Source organism: Xyrauchen texanus, chromosome 11 (assembly GCF_025860055.1).
Source record: "Xyrauchen texanus isolate HMW12.3.18 chromosome 11, RBS_HiC_50CHRs, whole genome shotgun sequence".
Classification (NCBI taxonomy): domain Eukaryota; kingdom Metazoa; phylum Chordata; class Actinopteri; order Cypriniformes; family Catostomidae; genus Xyrauchen; species Xyrauchen texanus.
The window spans coordinates 20,802,601-20,821,548 of record NC_068286.1 but is presented as its reverse complement, the minus strand read 5'-3'; the positions used below and the strand labels follow the sequence as shown (position 1 = coordinate 20,821,548).

The 18,948-nt window shown below is 37.8% G+C and overlaps 1 protein-coding gene across 1 annotated transcript in view; it reads right to left on the bottom strand.

The window, feature by feature from the left end:
• Positions 1-18,948, bottom strand: part of LOC127651293 (zinc finger protein 827-like) — a 140,036-nt gene that overhangs the window by 65,453 nt on the left and 55,635 nt on the right. Inside the window, exons 5-6 of the mRNA XM_052137072.1 lie at positions 16,218-16,445; positions 14,698-14,700 (exon numbers count right to left, since the gene is read on the bottom strand). Coding sequence (XP_051993032.1) covers positions 14,698-14,700; positions 16,218-16,445 — 231 coding nt within the window. The remainder of the gene's footprint in view (positions 1-14,697; positions 14,701-16,217; positions 16,446-18,948) is intronic.

Sequence of the window (18,948 nt, the reverse complement as noted above, 5' to 3'; positions counted from 1 at the left end):
TAGACTTAAAATGCATTGGCTGGCACTGAAATGGATGGAACAAACATGAACTAGCGCAAAACTAACCCAACACACACACGCACGCTCATATTAAAAGTGCACTGAGGGGGCCTGGGTAGCTCAGCAATTAAAGACGCTGACTACCACACCTGGAGTCGCAAGTTCGAATCCAGGGCGAGCTGATTGACTCCAGTCAGGCTTCCTAAGCAACCAATTGGCCCGGTTGCTAGTGTGGGTTAAGTCACGTTGTGTTAATCTTCCCGTGGTCGCTATAATATGTGGTTCTCGCTCTCAGTGAGGCGCCCACACGCGCCTCCACACGCGCTACGTCTCCGCGGTAACATGCTCAGTAAGCCACATGATAAGATATGAGGATTGACAGTCTCAGACACAGAGGAAACTGAGATTCGTCCTCCACCACCCAGACTGAGGCAAGTCACTACGCCACCACGAGGACCTAGAGCACATTGGGAATTGGGCATTTCAAATTGGGGAGAAAAGGGGAGAAAAAAAAAAGGAAGTGCACTGGTGTTAAACTGAGATTGTTTAGCCATCAAGTTTGTCAAACATTTCTGCCTGTTTCGCTGTGAGTAATGGTTATTCCTTATTAGTACTATACTTTTATTAAGAGTAACACTTTATTTTCTTATCTTAAGGAGTTTTCCTTGCTTCAATTGCTTTTGGCTTGTTCAATTGTGCTTCCTAAGGTACCATTCCATCCTATAAAAGCACTAGAGAAATAAAGTATAATTTAATTAATAAATAGAACACGAAAAATATTTGTGATTCTGTACTTAACAAAGCAGCAGGTATTGAAGAGACCGATTTTTTTATTTTTTACTTTTACAAGGTATTATAGCTGCCAATCAAAACTTTACTGAAATGCCCAATAGTTCAGGTTATGATGGTACCAGGGCTCTACGCTAACTTTTTTCCCAAGGAGTACATGCGCTCCTAAATGAAAAAATTTAGGAGCACACAAAGAAATTTAGGAGCACAGTGAAAATTAAATACAGAGTTTATTAACAAACAATTTATTACATACATATTTATACTGCGTGTATGAGTGTGTGTGCATGTACTTAGGGACACACATCTGTGGAACAGCACATACCTCCCAAATCGCACATTGAACCAATGCCTACTAAAATCAAAGGATATCAGTTGTCCAGCTGCTTTTGTATGTTGACCGCCTGGCATACTTAGAGGTCAGCCAGCGATCTCTCATTATGTCAGCAATTTGACCGATCATCTCCACACATTGTCGTATGTGGGATTAATGTAAACTCAGTTTTTGTGGTGGAGTCTGATAAGCGGCCCAAATTTGATGAAAGGTTCTTCTTCTTTCACAATGAAGTATGCAGTGTTTATCTTTATTTTCAGCTGCTTCCACTTCTCCTCAGACTGCAGCACTTGCCTCCTCAAGGCTGCTTACACAGAGCCTGATGGTTTCTCTGGTCTCACCCAGAGCACTGGATATGCCGCCGTGTGATGTTATGTTTCGCTACACTATCTCTTTTCAGATTAGCGATGGGCATTTCGGCTCTTTTCATAATTGGTGTTAAAACAATTCTAATTAAATTATTAAATGTAATTATACTCTACCTTAACCACAATCTATTTAAAAATGCATTGATTTGTTAAGAAAAATAATACTATGAAACATTTGCATTTAAAGTATAACTTATTGTATATAAACAAAGTGCATCTAACCAATCAAAACGAATACAGTCTGAATAGCATAATAGACAGAGCCACCGCTGGCCAAATTGATGCTCTACGTGTGATATGAGCGTGAAGCGATCGTCAGTGTTCCGCAACTGCTTTCGGGTCCTTGAATAACGTATATAAGGAGAAGGGCAGCCGGTGGACTTTCTGGTGCCATCCTAGGGTAAGATGGTGCCATCCTAGGGAGTTGATGCCCTACACGTAGTATGCATGTAGGTAGCGGCAGTACTGATATTAGAATAATGCACAATATCAAAGAAAAATAAATAATTTGCAAAACTGCAGCATCCCACATGCTGAAATAAATTGAAATAAATGTAAAAAAAGGATGTTATTTCACGTGTGCATTTAAAGTATAACTTTTCAATGTACATAACAAAGTGCATATAAATGTAACAATTCAAATACAATCTGAACAGTATAAGTTGGCTCCGCCCTCTCTCACACATCTTTGATTCATTGGTTGACACTGCGTGTGTGATTGACAGGAACAACAGGTGAGGCTTTTAGTCTGAGCAGACAGTCAGAACTAATGTGTGCGCTTGAGCATTTAGGCCTATATTATTTCATTAGTTTTTTTCATTATTTTTAAATCTTTTGATTATTCATATCTTATTTTTTTTTATATTTTAATAAGTAGATTCTGATATGCGAGCCGTCTCCCAACGTTCACCTACAAGTGCCGACTCGTTCGCAAATGACCATCACTATTTCAGATGCGGGTTTCCTGACAGGAAGGACGAAATGCCCACCTGTTTCTGCCCTCTACAATATTTGCAGAACATGATGTTGTTTTCGAACTCTAGCCATGGGAACATTTTGAGACAATTTGCATTGAATCTATATGTTCTCCCTTCACCGGCTACAGTGGACGTTGAAGTGACAGCTGTGGTCACGGTAGTTTTGCTCTCAGCATCCCGAACGTTAGCCTATGGAAGCCGGTTTCCGCCACAGTTAAATAAAAAAAGGTGATTTTGTAAGTCAATATAATGAGATACTAAGTCATTATTATGAGAAACTTTCTCATAATAATGACTTAGTATCTCGTAATAATGAGAAACTTTCTCATAATAATGACTTAGTATCTCGTAATAATGACTTAGTATCTCATAATAATGACTTAGTATCTCATAATAATGACTTAGTATCTCGTAATAATGAGAAACTTTCTCATAATAATGACTTAGTATCTCGTAATAATGAGAAACTTTCTCATAATAATGACTTAGTATCTCATAATAATGACTTAGTATCTCATAATAATGACTTAGTATCTCGTAATAATGAGAAACTTTCTCATAATAATGACTTAGTATCTCGTAATAATGAGAAACTTTCTCATAATAATGACTTAGTATCTCGTAATAATGACTTAGTATCTCATAATAATGACTTAGTATCTCGTAATAATGAGAAACTTTCTCATAATAATGACTTACTCTGCGCATGCACAATGTGCTCAGGCAGACGAATTGTGCGTTTCAGATTGAGACGGATCACACAAATGACAACAGCACAACTCTTTTGAAAGTAAGTATAGTTTTATAGCAAGAGGTTTGCAAATAACAACAATTTAGCGCGATGTAAGTGCTGGGCAAGTGTGACTCATGAATCGGTTTCACACACGCAAGCAAGGTGTGCATTATTAAAATAAATATATAATAATCTCGTTTATAATACCACAGTTGTTACACCTCAAGACATTTTCAGGTTTTAATTCCTAAAATGCTCTTGTGAGTATAACTACGTTCTTACGCCAGGGATTCAGGGGTGAACCTCATTGCGCGCTGTTTTTAGTTCTTCACCTAGGGTCTTGCGTACAAAGTCTCCGTTACGGATTCGAAAGCGTCACTTTAGACCTACTAACGGAGGTTTATTGGAGTAACGTGTGTGCGTGTGCGTATGAGCGCTGGAAAGAAAGTGTTCAGACCTGCGTGTGTACCTGTGGGTTCGAGCTGTTATGAATCAACTGGGGATCGTTTTAACTGTGGATGTGCGCTTGCACACTGTGGTAAAGTCAGTTTTACGTATACTGTTACAATGTGATATGTAAATAAATAATAAAACAATGTGACAAGCAATACATCTTGGAAAAATGAACCTAACATTTATATACTTGCACTGTTTTAAAAGATGCCCATCCAAAAGCGTAGGTTTACATTCCATGTTTTAAAAAAGTTACTCTGGGTGCTTTTGGATGTTATTTAAATAGAATACTTGATTTTAAATTTGTTATTTAGGTGATGGCTTAAATTTCATAACTGACATATGTTTGTCTACAGGATGGAAGATCTAAAGGGATTCTTGAGACAGAGGAATGTCCCTGAGGAAACAATAGAGACACTGGAACATGAAACGGTGAAACAGATACAGATTAACACAGATAATGTTCATAAAAGTTTAAAAGTATTTTGTTAGAGATTAACATTTTAGCTCCAAACTCAAATATAAGTCAAATGTCAGCTTTAAACATTTGACTAGAAAAACTTGATTTTCATTTGTGCCAGCTGTGGGCAACAATGAAACTACTTTTCTCACTAAAATCTTGCAGTTACAACTAAATTGGCTGGCACTGTACACTCCTGAGCACAAAAAAAACGGGTCAAGCCCAAAATGTCAAAACATTAAGTGAGGAATATTAGCAAGACTTAAACAAATGCTCTCCTGAGACCTTCTGTGCCACCATTTGCTCATTAACTGTTTGGGGAAAAAGCTGGAAACGGGAAATGCACTTGTTTTTTACCAAATTTGGGGAAAAAAAATTATATTTCTTGTTGCTTAGTATCTCAAAAATATTATCGGTGAAGAAAAAACATATGTGTGAAAAACACTTTGTTGTCAAGTCACTTCATAGACTTCAATGTATTCTGCAGTGCTGATGCGAGTCATGTGAAAGATTCTTAATGTGTATAAATATCACTCACTTTTGCACATTAATCATTGTTCTTCACAATCACAAAAGTGACAGATTGTGGTTTCATAATGGCGAATTTCTCCGAAAGGTGAGCAGTTTAGATCCCTGAAAATATTATTATTTTCATGCATTTATTTATTTTGTGGAATTTGATCATTTTCCACGGCACACCTGACAATCTTTCACAGCACGTGGCACAGTGGTTGGGAAACACTGACTTAAGCCAATTCAACTTTGAAAACATCAACATCAGACATCAAACAACATTAGCAAGATGGACAGTGCTGTTTTGTCACAGTATAAGCTTACATTAAGCAAAAAAATAAACGGTAGAAAGGAATAAAGGTAAATCGTCCTCCACCTGCAGCCTTGATCTGTATCTCACATAAGTAAGAGGAGGGAAGGGGATGAGGAATTTCATAGCCTTTCGAGAGAGCCTGCTGGAGATACGTCACAATATTTATTTCACAAAAATGTAACCTGAAAAATTTAATGAAATACAGAAATAAAGAAAAGAAAATCTTAAAGAAAGCCCAAATGTTAGTTTGGGATTTTTTGAAGGATTTACCTAACTGCAACAAGAAATATAAAAAAAACTATTTTGAATGTCTCAATTTACATGCTCATTTAATTGCAATTAATTTAAGTAATTTTTTGTACAATTAATCACACTGAATTAATGCAATTAATCGCATGCCCACGGACCATAATAAGGAAGATTCCTGAGAAATGCAAGCTTGTAGTACCACCTAGTAAGTGAAATTTCAGCTGTATGAGCAACGCACAGTTTATACAGTGAAGAAAACACTTTAGTAGGCAGAACAACATGCGTTAAGTTCTTGCGTTCAAAACACTTGGAGCGCAAATGCAATCTAAGGGATCTCAAGATGTGTTTAAAGATTGAGTATTAAACTATATTTAACTTGACACAGTGACCTAAACATTTTATGTTTATGATGCAACACACCCGAGACATCTGATGTAGGTGTAAATTGAAAATTTTGTATGGTCTTATCTATGATTAACTCTTCTGCTACAGGAATGTAATGCATTTTAATTATCTGAATATTTGTTTATTTTATATATATATATATATATATATATATATATATTTTATATATATTTAAAGATAACTATGTATCATTATTTCATCATTATTTTAATCAATTGACAGCCCTACTTTATTTACATCGTTACTGATTTGGAGTGCACACAAGTTAGTTTCGTTGTGTCTGTTATTTATATTTGTTTCAATTTGAGTTTAAGTTTACCGGTGATGAGTGGCGATGGTCTTCAGACAAGGATGGCAGAAGCAGCATATTGTGGTGACGAAAATTAGAGTCCGGGCAGGATGAGGAATTTAAGCATTATCGGTTCCGATCCGCACATACCATTTTGCTCAGATTGCATGGGGGAGGAGGAAAAACTGATATCTTTATTAATTGACTTCTTTAGTTCTATATTTATGGTATCTTTATAAAATTAGCTTTTCTTCAATTTTGATTTCATAAATGTATTTGTTGATTTGATCATGATTTAAGTGTTAATTGTTAATTGTTAAATGTAAAGTTACTTTGTTTTCCCTTCTTGTGATGTAATGGGCCCATCCTTTCCTTTATAAGCTGTTGCTCTGTTCATTACAGGGGACAGCTTTAGTTTGTTAGTTGTTTTCTATTGAATGTTGTGTTATCTTATTTTCTTTTTGTTTGTGGATTTTGTTATGTTGTAAGAAATTTATGAGTTTGTAAGTCCTTTTTTATTTGGGTTCAAATAAAGAGCAATCTTTTCAGTTAAGAGCTTGTGTTCTTTGTTTCTGACCCTCTGTCCCTCACAGTAGGCAAGCTCACAGTAGTTTAATTCAGCTTCTTATCATTCAAATTCTGTTAAAATTCACCTCTGGTGCCGTTCTAAATGCATGAATGTGAACCGAACTATTGAGCATCTACATCTGATATGCTGTTCTTGAGTAGCTCCAAATATTACGCACCACTGTGAAGGCTAAGTGACATTTTTGGAAAATGTTATCAAGGTTTTACATTTGCCTATAGTAAGACTATATAAGTGAATTTCCCCATTTCCAGCTTTTCCCCAAACAGTTAATGAGCAAATGGTGGCACAGAAGGTCTCAGGAGAGCATTTGTTTAAGTCTTGCTAATATTCCTCACTTAATGTTTTGACATTTTGGGCTTGACCCGCTTTTTTTGTGCTCAGGAGTGTACAATGCCAGCCAATACATTTAGTTGTAACTGCAAGATTTTAGTGAGAAAAGTAGTTTCATTGTTGCCCACAGCTGGCACAAATGAAAATCAAGTTTTTCTAGTCAAATGTTTAAAGCTGAACGAGTACTCGATTAATCAATTACTTGTGCAACATGTTGTAATACTACCAATGTCAGTGCAAGAATGGATTTGGCGGCTTATATTTGAGTTTGGAGCTAAAATGTTAATCTCTAACAAAATACTTTTAAACTTTTATGAACATTATCTGTGTTAATCTGTATCTGTTTCACCGTTTCATGTTCCAGTGTCTCTATTGTTTCCTCAGGGACATTCCTCTGTCTCAAGAATCCCTTTAGATCTTCCATCCTGTAGACAAACATATGTCAGTTATGAAATTTAAGCCATCACCTAAATAACAAATTTAAAATCAAGTATTCTATTTAAATAACATCCAAAAGCACCCAGAGTAACTTTTTTAAAACATGGAATGTAAACCTACGTTTTTGGATGGGCATCTTTTTAAAACAGTGCAAGTATATAAATGTTAGGTTCATTTTTCCAAGATGTATTGCTTGTCACATTGTTTTATTATTTATTTACATATCACATTGTAACAGTATACGTAAAACTGACTTTACCACAGTGTGCAAGCGCACATCCACAGTTAAAACGATCCCCAGTTGATTCATAACAGCTCGAACCCACAGGTACACACGCAGGTCTGAACACTTTCTTTCCAGCGCTCATACGCACACGCACACACGTTACTCCAATAAACCTCCGTTAGTAGGTCTAAAGTGACGCTTTCGAATCCGTAACGGAGACTTTGTACGCAAGACCCTAGGTGAAGAACTAAAAACAGCGCGCAATGAGGTTCATCCCCTGAATCCCTGGCGTAAGAACGTAGTTATACTCACAAGAGCGTTTTAGGAATTAAAACCTGAAAATGTCTTGAGGTGTAACAACTGTGGTATTATAAACGAGATTATTATATATTTATTTTAATAATGCACACCTCGCTTGCGGTGTGAAACCGATTCATGAGTCACACTTGCCCAGCACTTACATCGCGCTAAATTGTTGTTATTTGCAAACCTCTTGCTATAAAACTATACTTACTTTCAAAAGAGTTGTGCTGTTGTCATTTGTGTGATCCGTCTCAATCTGAAACGCACAATTCGTCTGACTGAGCACATTGCGCATGCGCACAGTAAGTCATTATTATGAGAAAGTTTCTCATTATTACGAGATACTAAGTCATTATTATGAGAAAGTTTCTCATTATTACGAGATACTAAGTCATTATTATGAGAAAGTTTATCATTATTACGAGATACTAAGTCATTATTATGAGATACTAAGTCATTATTATGAGATACTAAGTCATTATTACGAGATACTAAGTCATTATTATGAGAAAGTTTCTCATTATTACGAGATACTAAGTCATTATTATGAGATACTAAGTCATTATTATGAGATACTAAGTCATTATTATGAGATACTAAGTCATTATTACGAGATACTAAGTCATTATTATGAGAAAGTTTCTCATTATTACGAGATACTAAGTCATTATTATGAGATACTAAGTCATAATTACGAGATACTAAGTCATTATTATGAGAAAGTTTCTCATTATTATGAGATACTAAGTCATTATTATGAGAAAGTTTCTCATTATTACGAGATACTAAGTCATTATTATGAGAAAGTTTCTCATTATTACGAGATACTAAGTCATTATTATGAGAAAGTTTCTCATAATAATGACTTAGTATCTCATTATATTGACTTACAAAATCACCTTTTTTTATTTAACTGTGGCGGAAACCGGCTTCCATATTAGCCGTCTCCGGTAAACCTTGTGAAAAGACTTCATTAGTTGAACCTTGCGAATCCCCCTCGCTAAATTCCTCTTTCTCCTCATCTCTTTTTCGCTTAAAATAAAATGAGATGTCGCCTATACCGCTACTTTTTTCCATTGTTCACCTTTCTCTCCCTGACTGGACCGCGTCATCACAGAAAACTTCGCTTGTGGAGTGTGGGTTTTGTAATTTTTGAACAAATATCTTAAAAAGGGGGGGTTACGTGTGTAATCTTTAATTGCACACTGTGCTCGTAAATAATTTTTCCAGTTCGCACATATCTATTTTTAGGGGCAAATGCGAGTGAAATACTCGCACTGTAGAGCCCTGTGTACTGACATTTGCTGGGAAGTAAATTTAGAAACCAGACCTCTTGGAAATTTGATTGAACACCCCTAGTAAATACAGTATTTCATCACGTCATCAGTAAACTGCAACATCTAAGTGCAGTTTATAATGGATGCATTTTTTTTAATTATCTGTTTAATTACATTATGTGACTACATTCGTAATTACATTCGGTGTCAGATGAAGGATGGTGACAAAGACATTGCCTCAAACTTCATAACCCTAATTTAGACAACGAAGACATAAATCAACCATTGTTCCTGATGCAACCATTTGGCATGCTTAACAATCTGACAGGCCTTAGAGCATTAGTCATTCAACACATGCAAACTCCATTTGTCACATGCACTTTGATGCACCGTAGAGTAGCTTGAGAATATGAAATCAGAGGTGAGATGGAGAGAGAGGTAGACAAAGAAAATTGATGCACACAGAAGGGGTGCGTGCCCATAGGGAAAATGAGTGGGGGTACAGACATAAGTAAGAGGAGAGAGATAGAGGAAAGGAAAAAGCAGAGTATTAAAAAACAAAACAAAAAACATGCACCAGTGGGAAGACTTCAATATTTTCCAAAAACTACTGCCCACATTGGCAGCTGCCTTCTAAAAACAGAAATATTTTATATGTTTTCTTTCCTATGCCACAGCATCCCGCACGCGATACACATGATATACATTTCATCCTCAGCACAGTGCACAGCCCAGTTTTTCTACCCTCAAGTTCCTGTATATGTCTTTGTACATCATCTGTGCATGTGCCTGGAGTTGACCGTAATAAAAACTGTCAGTAAACAGTCATAGTGCATATTGTGTTGAACAGGTACATATGAACTCACGGTTAATAACTACACGGTTGAAAGACTAGAATGCCCAAACATGCGCAAAGCGTAATGGCACAAGTGAAAACAAAGTATACACTAGCCTTACGATAGCATCGTAACAGACAGAACTACATCAGTAGTTTTGGAGTGTTCTGTATAACCAGAAGCTCGTAACAAAAATATAATTCTTTATGACCTCCACTCACAATTAATTCCAACAGAATTTGGCATTACTATGTTGCTAAGTTAACGACCAACCTGTCAGCTTTGTGGAATCATCCTTTTGGAATCATCACAATGTTGTAATACACAAAATACATAGGACACAAATGTGGGTGGAAAGTAGTACATTTTTAATTAGGTTTATGTATTTTTATCAACAGTTTTTTGTACTGAACTAAATATATGATGATATTTTAAATCAACATTTCTCTTGCTTTGTTCACCATCTTAGATTTTATTTTTTCACTGACCTCATCGCATCGCATTCACTACTTTTTGGAACAGAGCATTAGTAAAGGAAAATCTAAAGATGAAGAAGAATAAGACTAAAGAGAAAGATAAAGGAGAAGGATAGAGAATGAGGTTGTCATTCTGCACTATGTCTCCTCTAGCCCGACAGTAAGGATGACCCGCTTAGACACAAGGTGAAGAGTTCAGCCACTTCAAAGAGGTACTGTGCAACCGCAGCCCGCAAAGAGACAAGGCAGAGCTGATCCCAGACCAGCTGCTGAACAGTCTCTCAATAATTCATCACATCATGATGCAACACTCACCTCAGCTGAGCCAGAGAGAGTGTGAGAGAATCACTGCTACTCATGGCCCAAAAGAGGCTACTGTAGGGATGCTGGGACTGTGCGTGTTAGAGGAAATTGTCAAAAAGCCATGCAGGCCTCACAGTGGTTTCATTTTATGTGGAGAAACTGCAGTCTAGATCGTCTTCTTCAGGCAATATTGTAAAATACATGTGGTGCGGATAATGTTTCAAACTAGAGATGGGTCACGATTGTCAACATGTCATCCAACAACTGACTAGTTTATTAGTGAGGGCAAAAGTTTTATTTAGATTTCTTGCTTTGATGATTTTAGCTGCAGAGTTTCAAAGTCTCAAATTACCTTCTGTGAGCAATGTTCCCATTATTATGCATAATCTGTAGGTCACTGTTTTTTGTGAGTACTATAGCCCTATCACATGACTTGCATTGGGGTTTCAATGCACCATTCATTGGCTACATCAAGAGTCCGTTGACCTTCAAATGAAAAGCACTGCAGAGAACGTCTCGTTTTGGGTTTAGCGCTGTCACTGGCCACCTAATGATACATCATCTGAATTGTTGGGTAATCATTGGCGGCCACCTCAAAAGGTCAGCGGCAATAGGGTCAAACTTGAAACTGTTTGAACTTTGAGTGCCGCATTACAATGCTTGCCGTAAGCACAATGCAGTGGTGGGGTTAACACTAAAGCTGACAGTTCACTCGAGGCCCATGCATTCTGAAATTTAAAAATGTACATTGGGAAAATTCATCACCACAGAAAGCTTATCAGGCGAAATTCCTTATTGCGGATTCTCATTGAGATAACTATATTTGCAATCAAGGGACAATGTGACTGAGACTTAAATCTGACTTGTTAAGGTATGATTCCTAGGTGTGATTTGTGAGGTCATGGCAAAGCAGCCCATAGCAGAACCTGTGGCTGGCCTGGCTCTTGTAGCCTTATTGCCAGGATCTATGATGATGCCTCTAATTGGTTGTAGGTTTAATAACTATGGCCAAGATCCTGGTAGAGAAGGAGGAGATGACCTGGGATGCATTTTCCAAAAGCATTGCAAGCTTAAGGTGATCAAAGAGACCTTTGGTGCCAATGGTTTCTATGATCTACTAAGCTTACAATGGTTTTGGGAAATGCAGCTCTGGTCAAGAAACAATCCTCCTGGGAAAAAAAGCTGCACTAGGATGTATCTCATCCATAGGGACAGAGACAGGTTGCATTGTGGAGGATGAGAGAAAATCCGTCCTCGCTTAGGTCCAGAGTACTCCCCGGTGCAGCACCGCATCAGGGTCCATCTGTTGAAAACCAGGAACCATCAGTGCAGTGGGACTAACACAGCAGTGGTAATTAGCCCCAGGATGCAAACAGCTAGCATCAAACAGATGTGGGGGAAGTCGACACATTGTTAACTGGTTTGATGGGGGGTGGGGTGGAGGAGGTGACCTACTTTGAATCAAGTGATGCAACGCTTCAAAACGGGAAGCTGCTATCTATACCACGAAAGAGACATTTATATCTTAAGGCATTCTTACTGATGTCTTGTAAAAAGCAGCATAATGGTGTGTCCACACTACACATTGCACTCCATACACTTCCATTCATACTCATCCAAAAGCAGGACACGTAGAAACACAAGCTCATGCAAATAAATGTTTTTGTTTGCTGCGTACAAAAGTTCAAGCTTGGCGAACTTGTATATCAAGAAGATGTGTGACAAACAGAAGATCTAAATATCACACACTGACCTTTTAAGATTAATACAAAGAATACATGATTAAAACTGCATGTTTTTAATTGTTGAAGGCAAGTGAGTAAATGGTATATTATAACATTTTGATTCTAGATTTTAGATTCTTTATTTATTAAAAATCCCTTGAGTGTGATTGCATACAAGTCCTTTTTGGTGTCTGAAGGAATTTTACATGATCAAAGAATAACCTCTGATTAAATGTATTTCCCTCATTTTTATATTTATTGCCACAACCACAGCTAGAGGATTTTGTTTTCCATGACTTTCACACAATTTCACCATGAACTTATTACAGGGACAATCCTCTGGGACACAATGGTGCTGGCTCATGGTCATACGTGTTTGCAAAAATGAGTGTAGTCAAATGATAACAATTCTCATTTTTGGGTGAATTATTCCTTTAAGAATGAGTAAGGGGGTTGCCAAAACATCCTCGGTCACCAGGGCAGTGTGGTTATGAGCATACGAGTAAGACAGTGATGACTTTCCCTCACAGACCTCTCAAGACTGCACCACTGCATCACATGCACACACACAAAGAACCACAGACGATGTCATTGTTTCCATGGCATTGATCCCCATCCTGCAACTAGTGGAGCACGGCTTTTTAGATCCACTTGGTTGCGTGTCTGCACTCTGCTATGGCCCTGCTGAGACGGATCTGCGAGGCCATGTTGTGTAAAACTACCTCACAGCTTGACAACAAACAGGCTAATTGGTCCTGTTCCTGGCCTCTGGAGACGAGAAGAGAAAAAGTTTGAGGAAACACATCCTGGAGTTGAGGTTTGTAGGAAAGAGACTCCCATGGTGGCTCACAGAGTGTTGTGATGTGGGACATCACAGAGATTTGTCATTGAGCTTTACACACTTATAGAAACACTCAAAGACACTGTGATGCCACTTTTCACCAATTGAGTCCTGGTGCCGGAGCTGATCTGGAAACGTTTTGTCTATTTATACTGCAGAACAGGTGGCTCCGGTGGGAAACACTGCATACGCAACAGCCCCTAAAATGTGCAGGACTCAAACTAGAAACCTCTAACGTCAGAGGCTGGGGACATGATAAGACTGAAAGTTTTCAAAACAACAATATTTCAGTCAAGCAAGGCAGACGCAAAAATATTTATTTTCCCTGTTGCAAAAAAAGTAGCTTGAAATATTAAGATGTCGAAATACTACTACAGAATGAAAATATAGGCCCCAGCACACTTACGGAGAAGTGTTTTCTTTTTGTCCTTCGTTCAGAGCCAAAAAGAAGTTTGAACAGCTGCGCAGCGACATACTGTTTGCAAACATTCAGACACCAGGCTCGCTGCAGGACGAGGTGATTAGAGGTACATTTAAATATGAGGATGCTCAAGACTACATGTAAAACATCAACTAATATGACATTAGAATGTGTTATCAATGACTTCATGCCTCATTCTGAGTAGAATTCACACAAGATCAGTAGAAAAAGCTGTATTAGCTACTTGATGAATATTTAAAGTAATAAATCTGCTGTAGATAATGTTTAATTTGTAATGTTTACCTTGTGCATTAATGGCACTAATACGCTAACATTCAATATGCCATAATATGCACGGATTACACTGTTATTGTAATTTATGGTGACTGATACAACTGCAAATATGGGTGTATAAAAGAATTTCAATGGGCAGAATACAGACAAAAGAATGATGATAGGAATATCTTAATTTGGGCAGATATGTGAATGGGCACTTAAGAGTATTTGAATAGATTAAAGTTTGCACCAGCTCGCTAATAACTCAGCACGCCGGTGTGTTCCTGTTGATTGATCCTAACTGACTGAACAGGAAATAGCTGTCGGCCTCAAAGTAGGTGTAGCTACAGGTAACACCTACCGATGATGTGGACCAGTGGCAGAACGAAGATGTTTAGCAGCCTGTAATAAATTCTCCTGAAAGTTCACCTGGTGAGCAGTTATGAACCACCCAAACAAACTCAAAAACACCTTTTTGGTCAATATTTTTTCTAAATAACGTGACACACCATTGTTCTTTGATTTCATAGCAAGTGTGCAGGGGCCTTAAGTAAGCCTGTTGCGATTATTAAATAACCGTCTGATCGCAGTTATTTGATCTAACCTCGGTTGAGACAACCCCAACTATTGGACATTCAAATTCCAATCACATTTATGCCCAAATAAGAGAATTTTAAACTAATATACCATACAAATGCCATGAACGGCGCGTTTGTGTGCCTTTCATTTGAACTTCGATTCTGAGCGTCACTGAGATGCATCGCGGAGGTTAACCAGCTCCTGTCTTGAAGAGCGCGTGCTGTCAAAAGAGACTCCCGCGTAAATATAATGGCAAATGTTCCTGGTTCATACACTCAGTGCTAATGATACACAGTGACAAAGAGAAGGAGATGGACACTATATACTCTATATCTGTGGAGTGATGTAATAATGAAACAGAATTTCAAAGGTTTTGCTTCATGACAAAAAAGGGCTCGTGGGATTAATGAGAGTGTTAAAATGAGTGAAAGTGAACAAATTACAAATGTTTTACTATTGCACAATTTAATACAAATATAATAAAATATATATTAACATTATAAAACATGATCAAACAACACGTGTAAATGTAAAATTGACCAAAATTAAAGTTGATCAAAAAAAGAGACATATTTTAAGTATTTAGGAATATATTGATATTAAAACATAATTTTTCATGTCATTCATAACTTTGTAAAGCCTTAAAAGAAAATCATATTTTTTTCCTATTTTATTGTTTGATTTATATATTTGTTAATTTAAATATATAAAAATTACTTCTAAAGGTGTATGAAGCACACATGCAGAAAAAAACAACACCATAAAAAAAATGACAATTTATATGGCAATTAATCGTGAAAGCCCTTAATGAGACAATTAATCGTCACAGGCCTAAAAGAGACAATTAATCGTCATAATCTCAATTATTTGCTTCACAATTAGTCGTCAGGCAAATTTCCTAATCGTGACAGCCCTAGCCTTAAGTTTTCAAAACTCATAAGATGTGTAAACAAAGACCATGATAGGGTATGCTTGTGATGAGGTTAGGTAGTAGCAAAATCAGTAACATCATTGTTCAGCTCTTAATTCAATGATACTTCTTGCTACTGTTATAATAATCGTATATGCAAACATGTTCAGTAAGAGGTGAAAGTATGTCAGTAATACTTGCTTCTCTAGTTCACACACAGACTTTCACTCACTCCCTCTCTTTCTGGGAAAACGTGACCTGGGGCTGTGCAGTCAGGAAGTACACGTGTGAAAAGCAGCTCTCTCTTGGCGAGGCTGAGTCATGCTGAAGTGTAAGGTATCACAGGGAGAGAACAGCAGCAGCTGGTGTGTGGTGCCTGTCAACTAAACTGCTTTAGATTGAAGCACTCCATATCATCCTCTGTAATAGGCTAGATGTAATGATACATTTTTACATAAAATAATTGCAAACAAATATGAATGATGGATATTATGGTGACCTTATGGCTATCCTGATAAGTTTACATAACTTATAGACATTTTATATTCATGATGGAAATTCATGATCTTTTGTTGATTTTCCTCTAACCTTAGTAGTTGTGTATTGTGAAGGTTACTCTATATATGACCTTAAACCATTTGTTGAAGAAAAGATACATAACATATAAAGCGTGCATCTCTCCCTCACACACCCACTCACTCAGTCCTCTAGCCTTTTGAGTTTCCTCTGTAGCATTCATAGACATACGCTTATAGACACAGAAGCATGACTGAAAATACACATGCAACAAAATACATCTGCTGACCTGACAGCTTCATAAGCAATTCAGAGGCCACTTTGACGTTGATGTCCTGGCTGAGTATGCTGCTCTTGTCCAACATGGGGCTGCCCTCCTCTCGTTGATTCGTGGCACTTAGGGCCCCCTTCTGGCAGAAATTGTAGCTGGGGCCCCTCTGAGAGCTCAGGATTTCTTCCGCCTGGGGTTCCTCCTTAACGCAGAATGGACCCTTTAGGGCCTCCTTTTGGTTTGCTGCTGTAGGGCAACAGAAACAAAACAGAGGGTTATAAACCATTTCCTTGCTCTCATGTTTTTGTTGACAGCAACATGAAACGCAAAGGCTTAGTTGAATTGAATGTTTAGTTCACCCAAATATGAAAATTCTTTAATTTGCTCATACTCTCTATGACAATGTTACAAGTCTTTTGAGGCCATGCAGTAGCTTTGTGTAACAGACCAAAATTTAAGTCAAACTTGACTTAAAAATTAAGACAAAAAAGTGTGATTCGTTACAAGACCATTACTGTAAAAGCCTTTTGAGTCACTGGCATCAAACCTAGTTAAACTTGTTTTTAAGTGGCAAGTTTAAAGCCAAAGCTATTGTATTTTTATTGTCCTTTTTTTGTCCTTTTAGGAGCTAGCTAGTTAATGTTTGCTTTTATTGTATAGAAAAGAGCAGCATGTCAATTCTGATAAACTTCTCTGTTTGTGTTTTTTATTTTTGGGTGAACCTTTAAAATAATGTACCTCAAAGATGTGGATTTTTATGAAAAGCTTGGTAATAAGTTTCAGCACCAATGCAGAAGATGTGTGTTTTTTTTACTCGCTTTCACTGATGCTGAATCTGTTTAGAAGTCTCGCTTTGGATCTGGGCTCCGTATTAAAAGGAAGGAATCATTCCAAGGAGACAAGATGGCGAATGGATAAAGAAGCAATAAGCTAAATCATCTTAGCTTATAAATCAATTGAGTATAAATAACATGACCTCTAGATTTGATTGAAAGACCTGAGGGACCTTTAAACTAGCAGTGGTGTGTAATGAAGGACATAGAACATGTTCTGCCTATTTCATCTGGTGTGAAGATCTAACAGTGTGTTTGTGTTGACATTTTGTATTTAAGCATAAAATTATTGGTGCTGATTTATTTCTTTAGCATTACAGAGCTCTGCCTATTTCATACATTTTGATGAGAGTAAGAATAATTGATATTCTCACTCACTATGCTGTTAAAGTGGGCCATTTCTAATCAGGCTTCAATTAATAATTAATATTAAGACAAGGAGCCACTTCCTATCAGTGTCACAGTGCCAGGAAAAGAACACAGGCCATTGGTTCTGTCTCACACACATCATCTCCTGGTTTCAGATGTACACACAGGTCTTTTTTCTCTATTTTTACCAAAACATCTTTCATCAATGCACACTCTCCTAGGAATGGGTCACAATGATCGACTAGTCAACTATTCATCCAACAACCAAATAGTTGGTTAGTGTGACTACTTTCTTTGTATATTTTAGTAGTGGTGTGTAATCTAGCATGCTGTGCTGTAGTTTCAGACAGTTTGCATAGTAAAACACTCTCTGAAAACTTGTCTTAAAATGAATCCCTTTTAAAGCACCGCTACAACAGCCATACACACTTTGACGTGCATCTCATTAGAAGCACGTCTCGAGACCCCTGCATTCTGCTCCATTTCATTGTTAACGCAAAAACTAGCCTTATGTGAACTCCCCCTCAAGGCCAAAGTATAATTTGTTTTTACGTGTCCACTAGCGTATGCGTGCATTAATTTGCTCCCAAGCCTTTTAAACTATACTCCATCTGACCATGTGCACATACACAGGTGGTCGACGCATGCACACTATGACTGCTATGCGATACTGGACTATTTCTATTCAGGAATTTAGGCCCATAAAGAAGTCTTTATAGTCTTTCCGACTCTAATCATACAAATACAGGTTTACACACATATGTCCTCTTGATGTGCACATCCACCTTTGTTGTGTACACCATTGTCTCCTGTTACTTACTAGCATTTATGTCTTGTTCTTGCAATACTTAGTGAAAGCAATGGCCCAACTCTGAGTGTTGCCAGGTTGTGGACCCACTTAATAGAGCAAACAATTTCAGGTGCATACGCAGACTATGCGTGCTGAGTAGAGTTAGAATAATTGGACTACACCCATACAGCGAAATTTACATCCACCCGCCTTTAACTAATATTTTTAGAAAGGTGTCCAATTAGGGTCTGGTGAACTCTAAACCAGCCTAATTATAAAGGGCATCCTTTCGTCTGATTAGTCGACTAGTCTCTCAGGCAGTTCACAATGCCAAAAATAGTTCCACCTGAGTCTGATCTTAGTATCTCAGTATCACACTTCCTCTCCTTTACTGTCAATCTTTTCCTTGCAAGTGCCTGCCCATTCTTTTCCCAGCCTCCCTCACTCTCTGCTCCTCCTTTCATCTCTCTTACAGATCAGCAGTGATCTCTCACCCCTCCTGTCTGTACTGCACTCCCCTCCGCAGTCATCTGATCTCCCCTCCACCCCAAAAACCTGTACATGCACCATCCACAACAGCGCCGACCCCTCTCATCAATCTGCTCGGGTGGACTACCGCCTCACTCCAATGACTCTGATTAATGGTGACGTGCATCCTAAACAGGACCGAAGGTAGAGACAGGTTAGGGGACAGCATATGACTACTCAAGCTAAAGAGCGTCAGGAGCCATAGGGAGAGTTTGCAACCTTCACATAG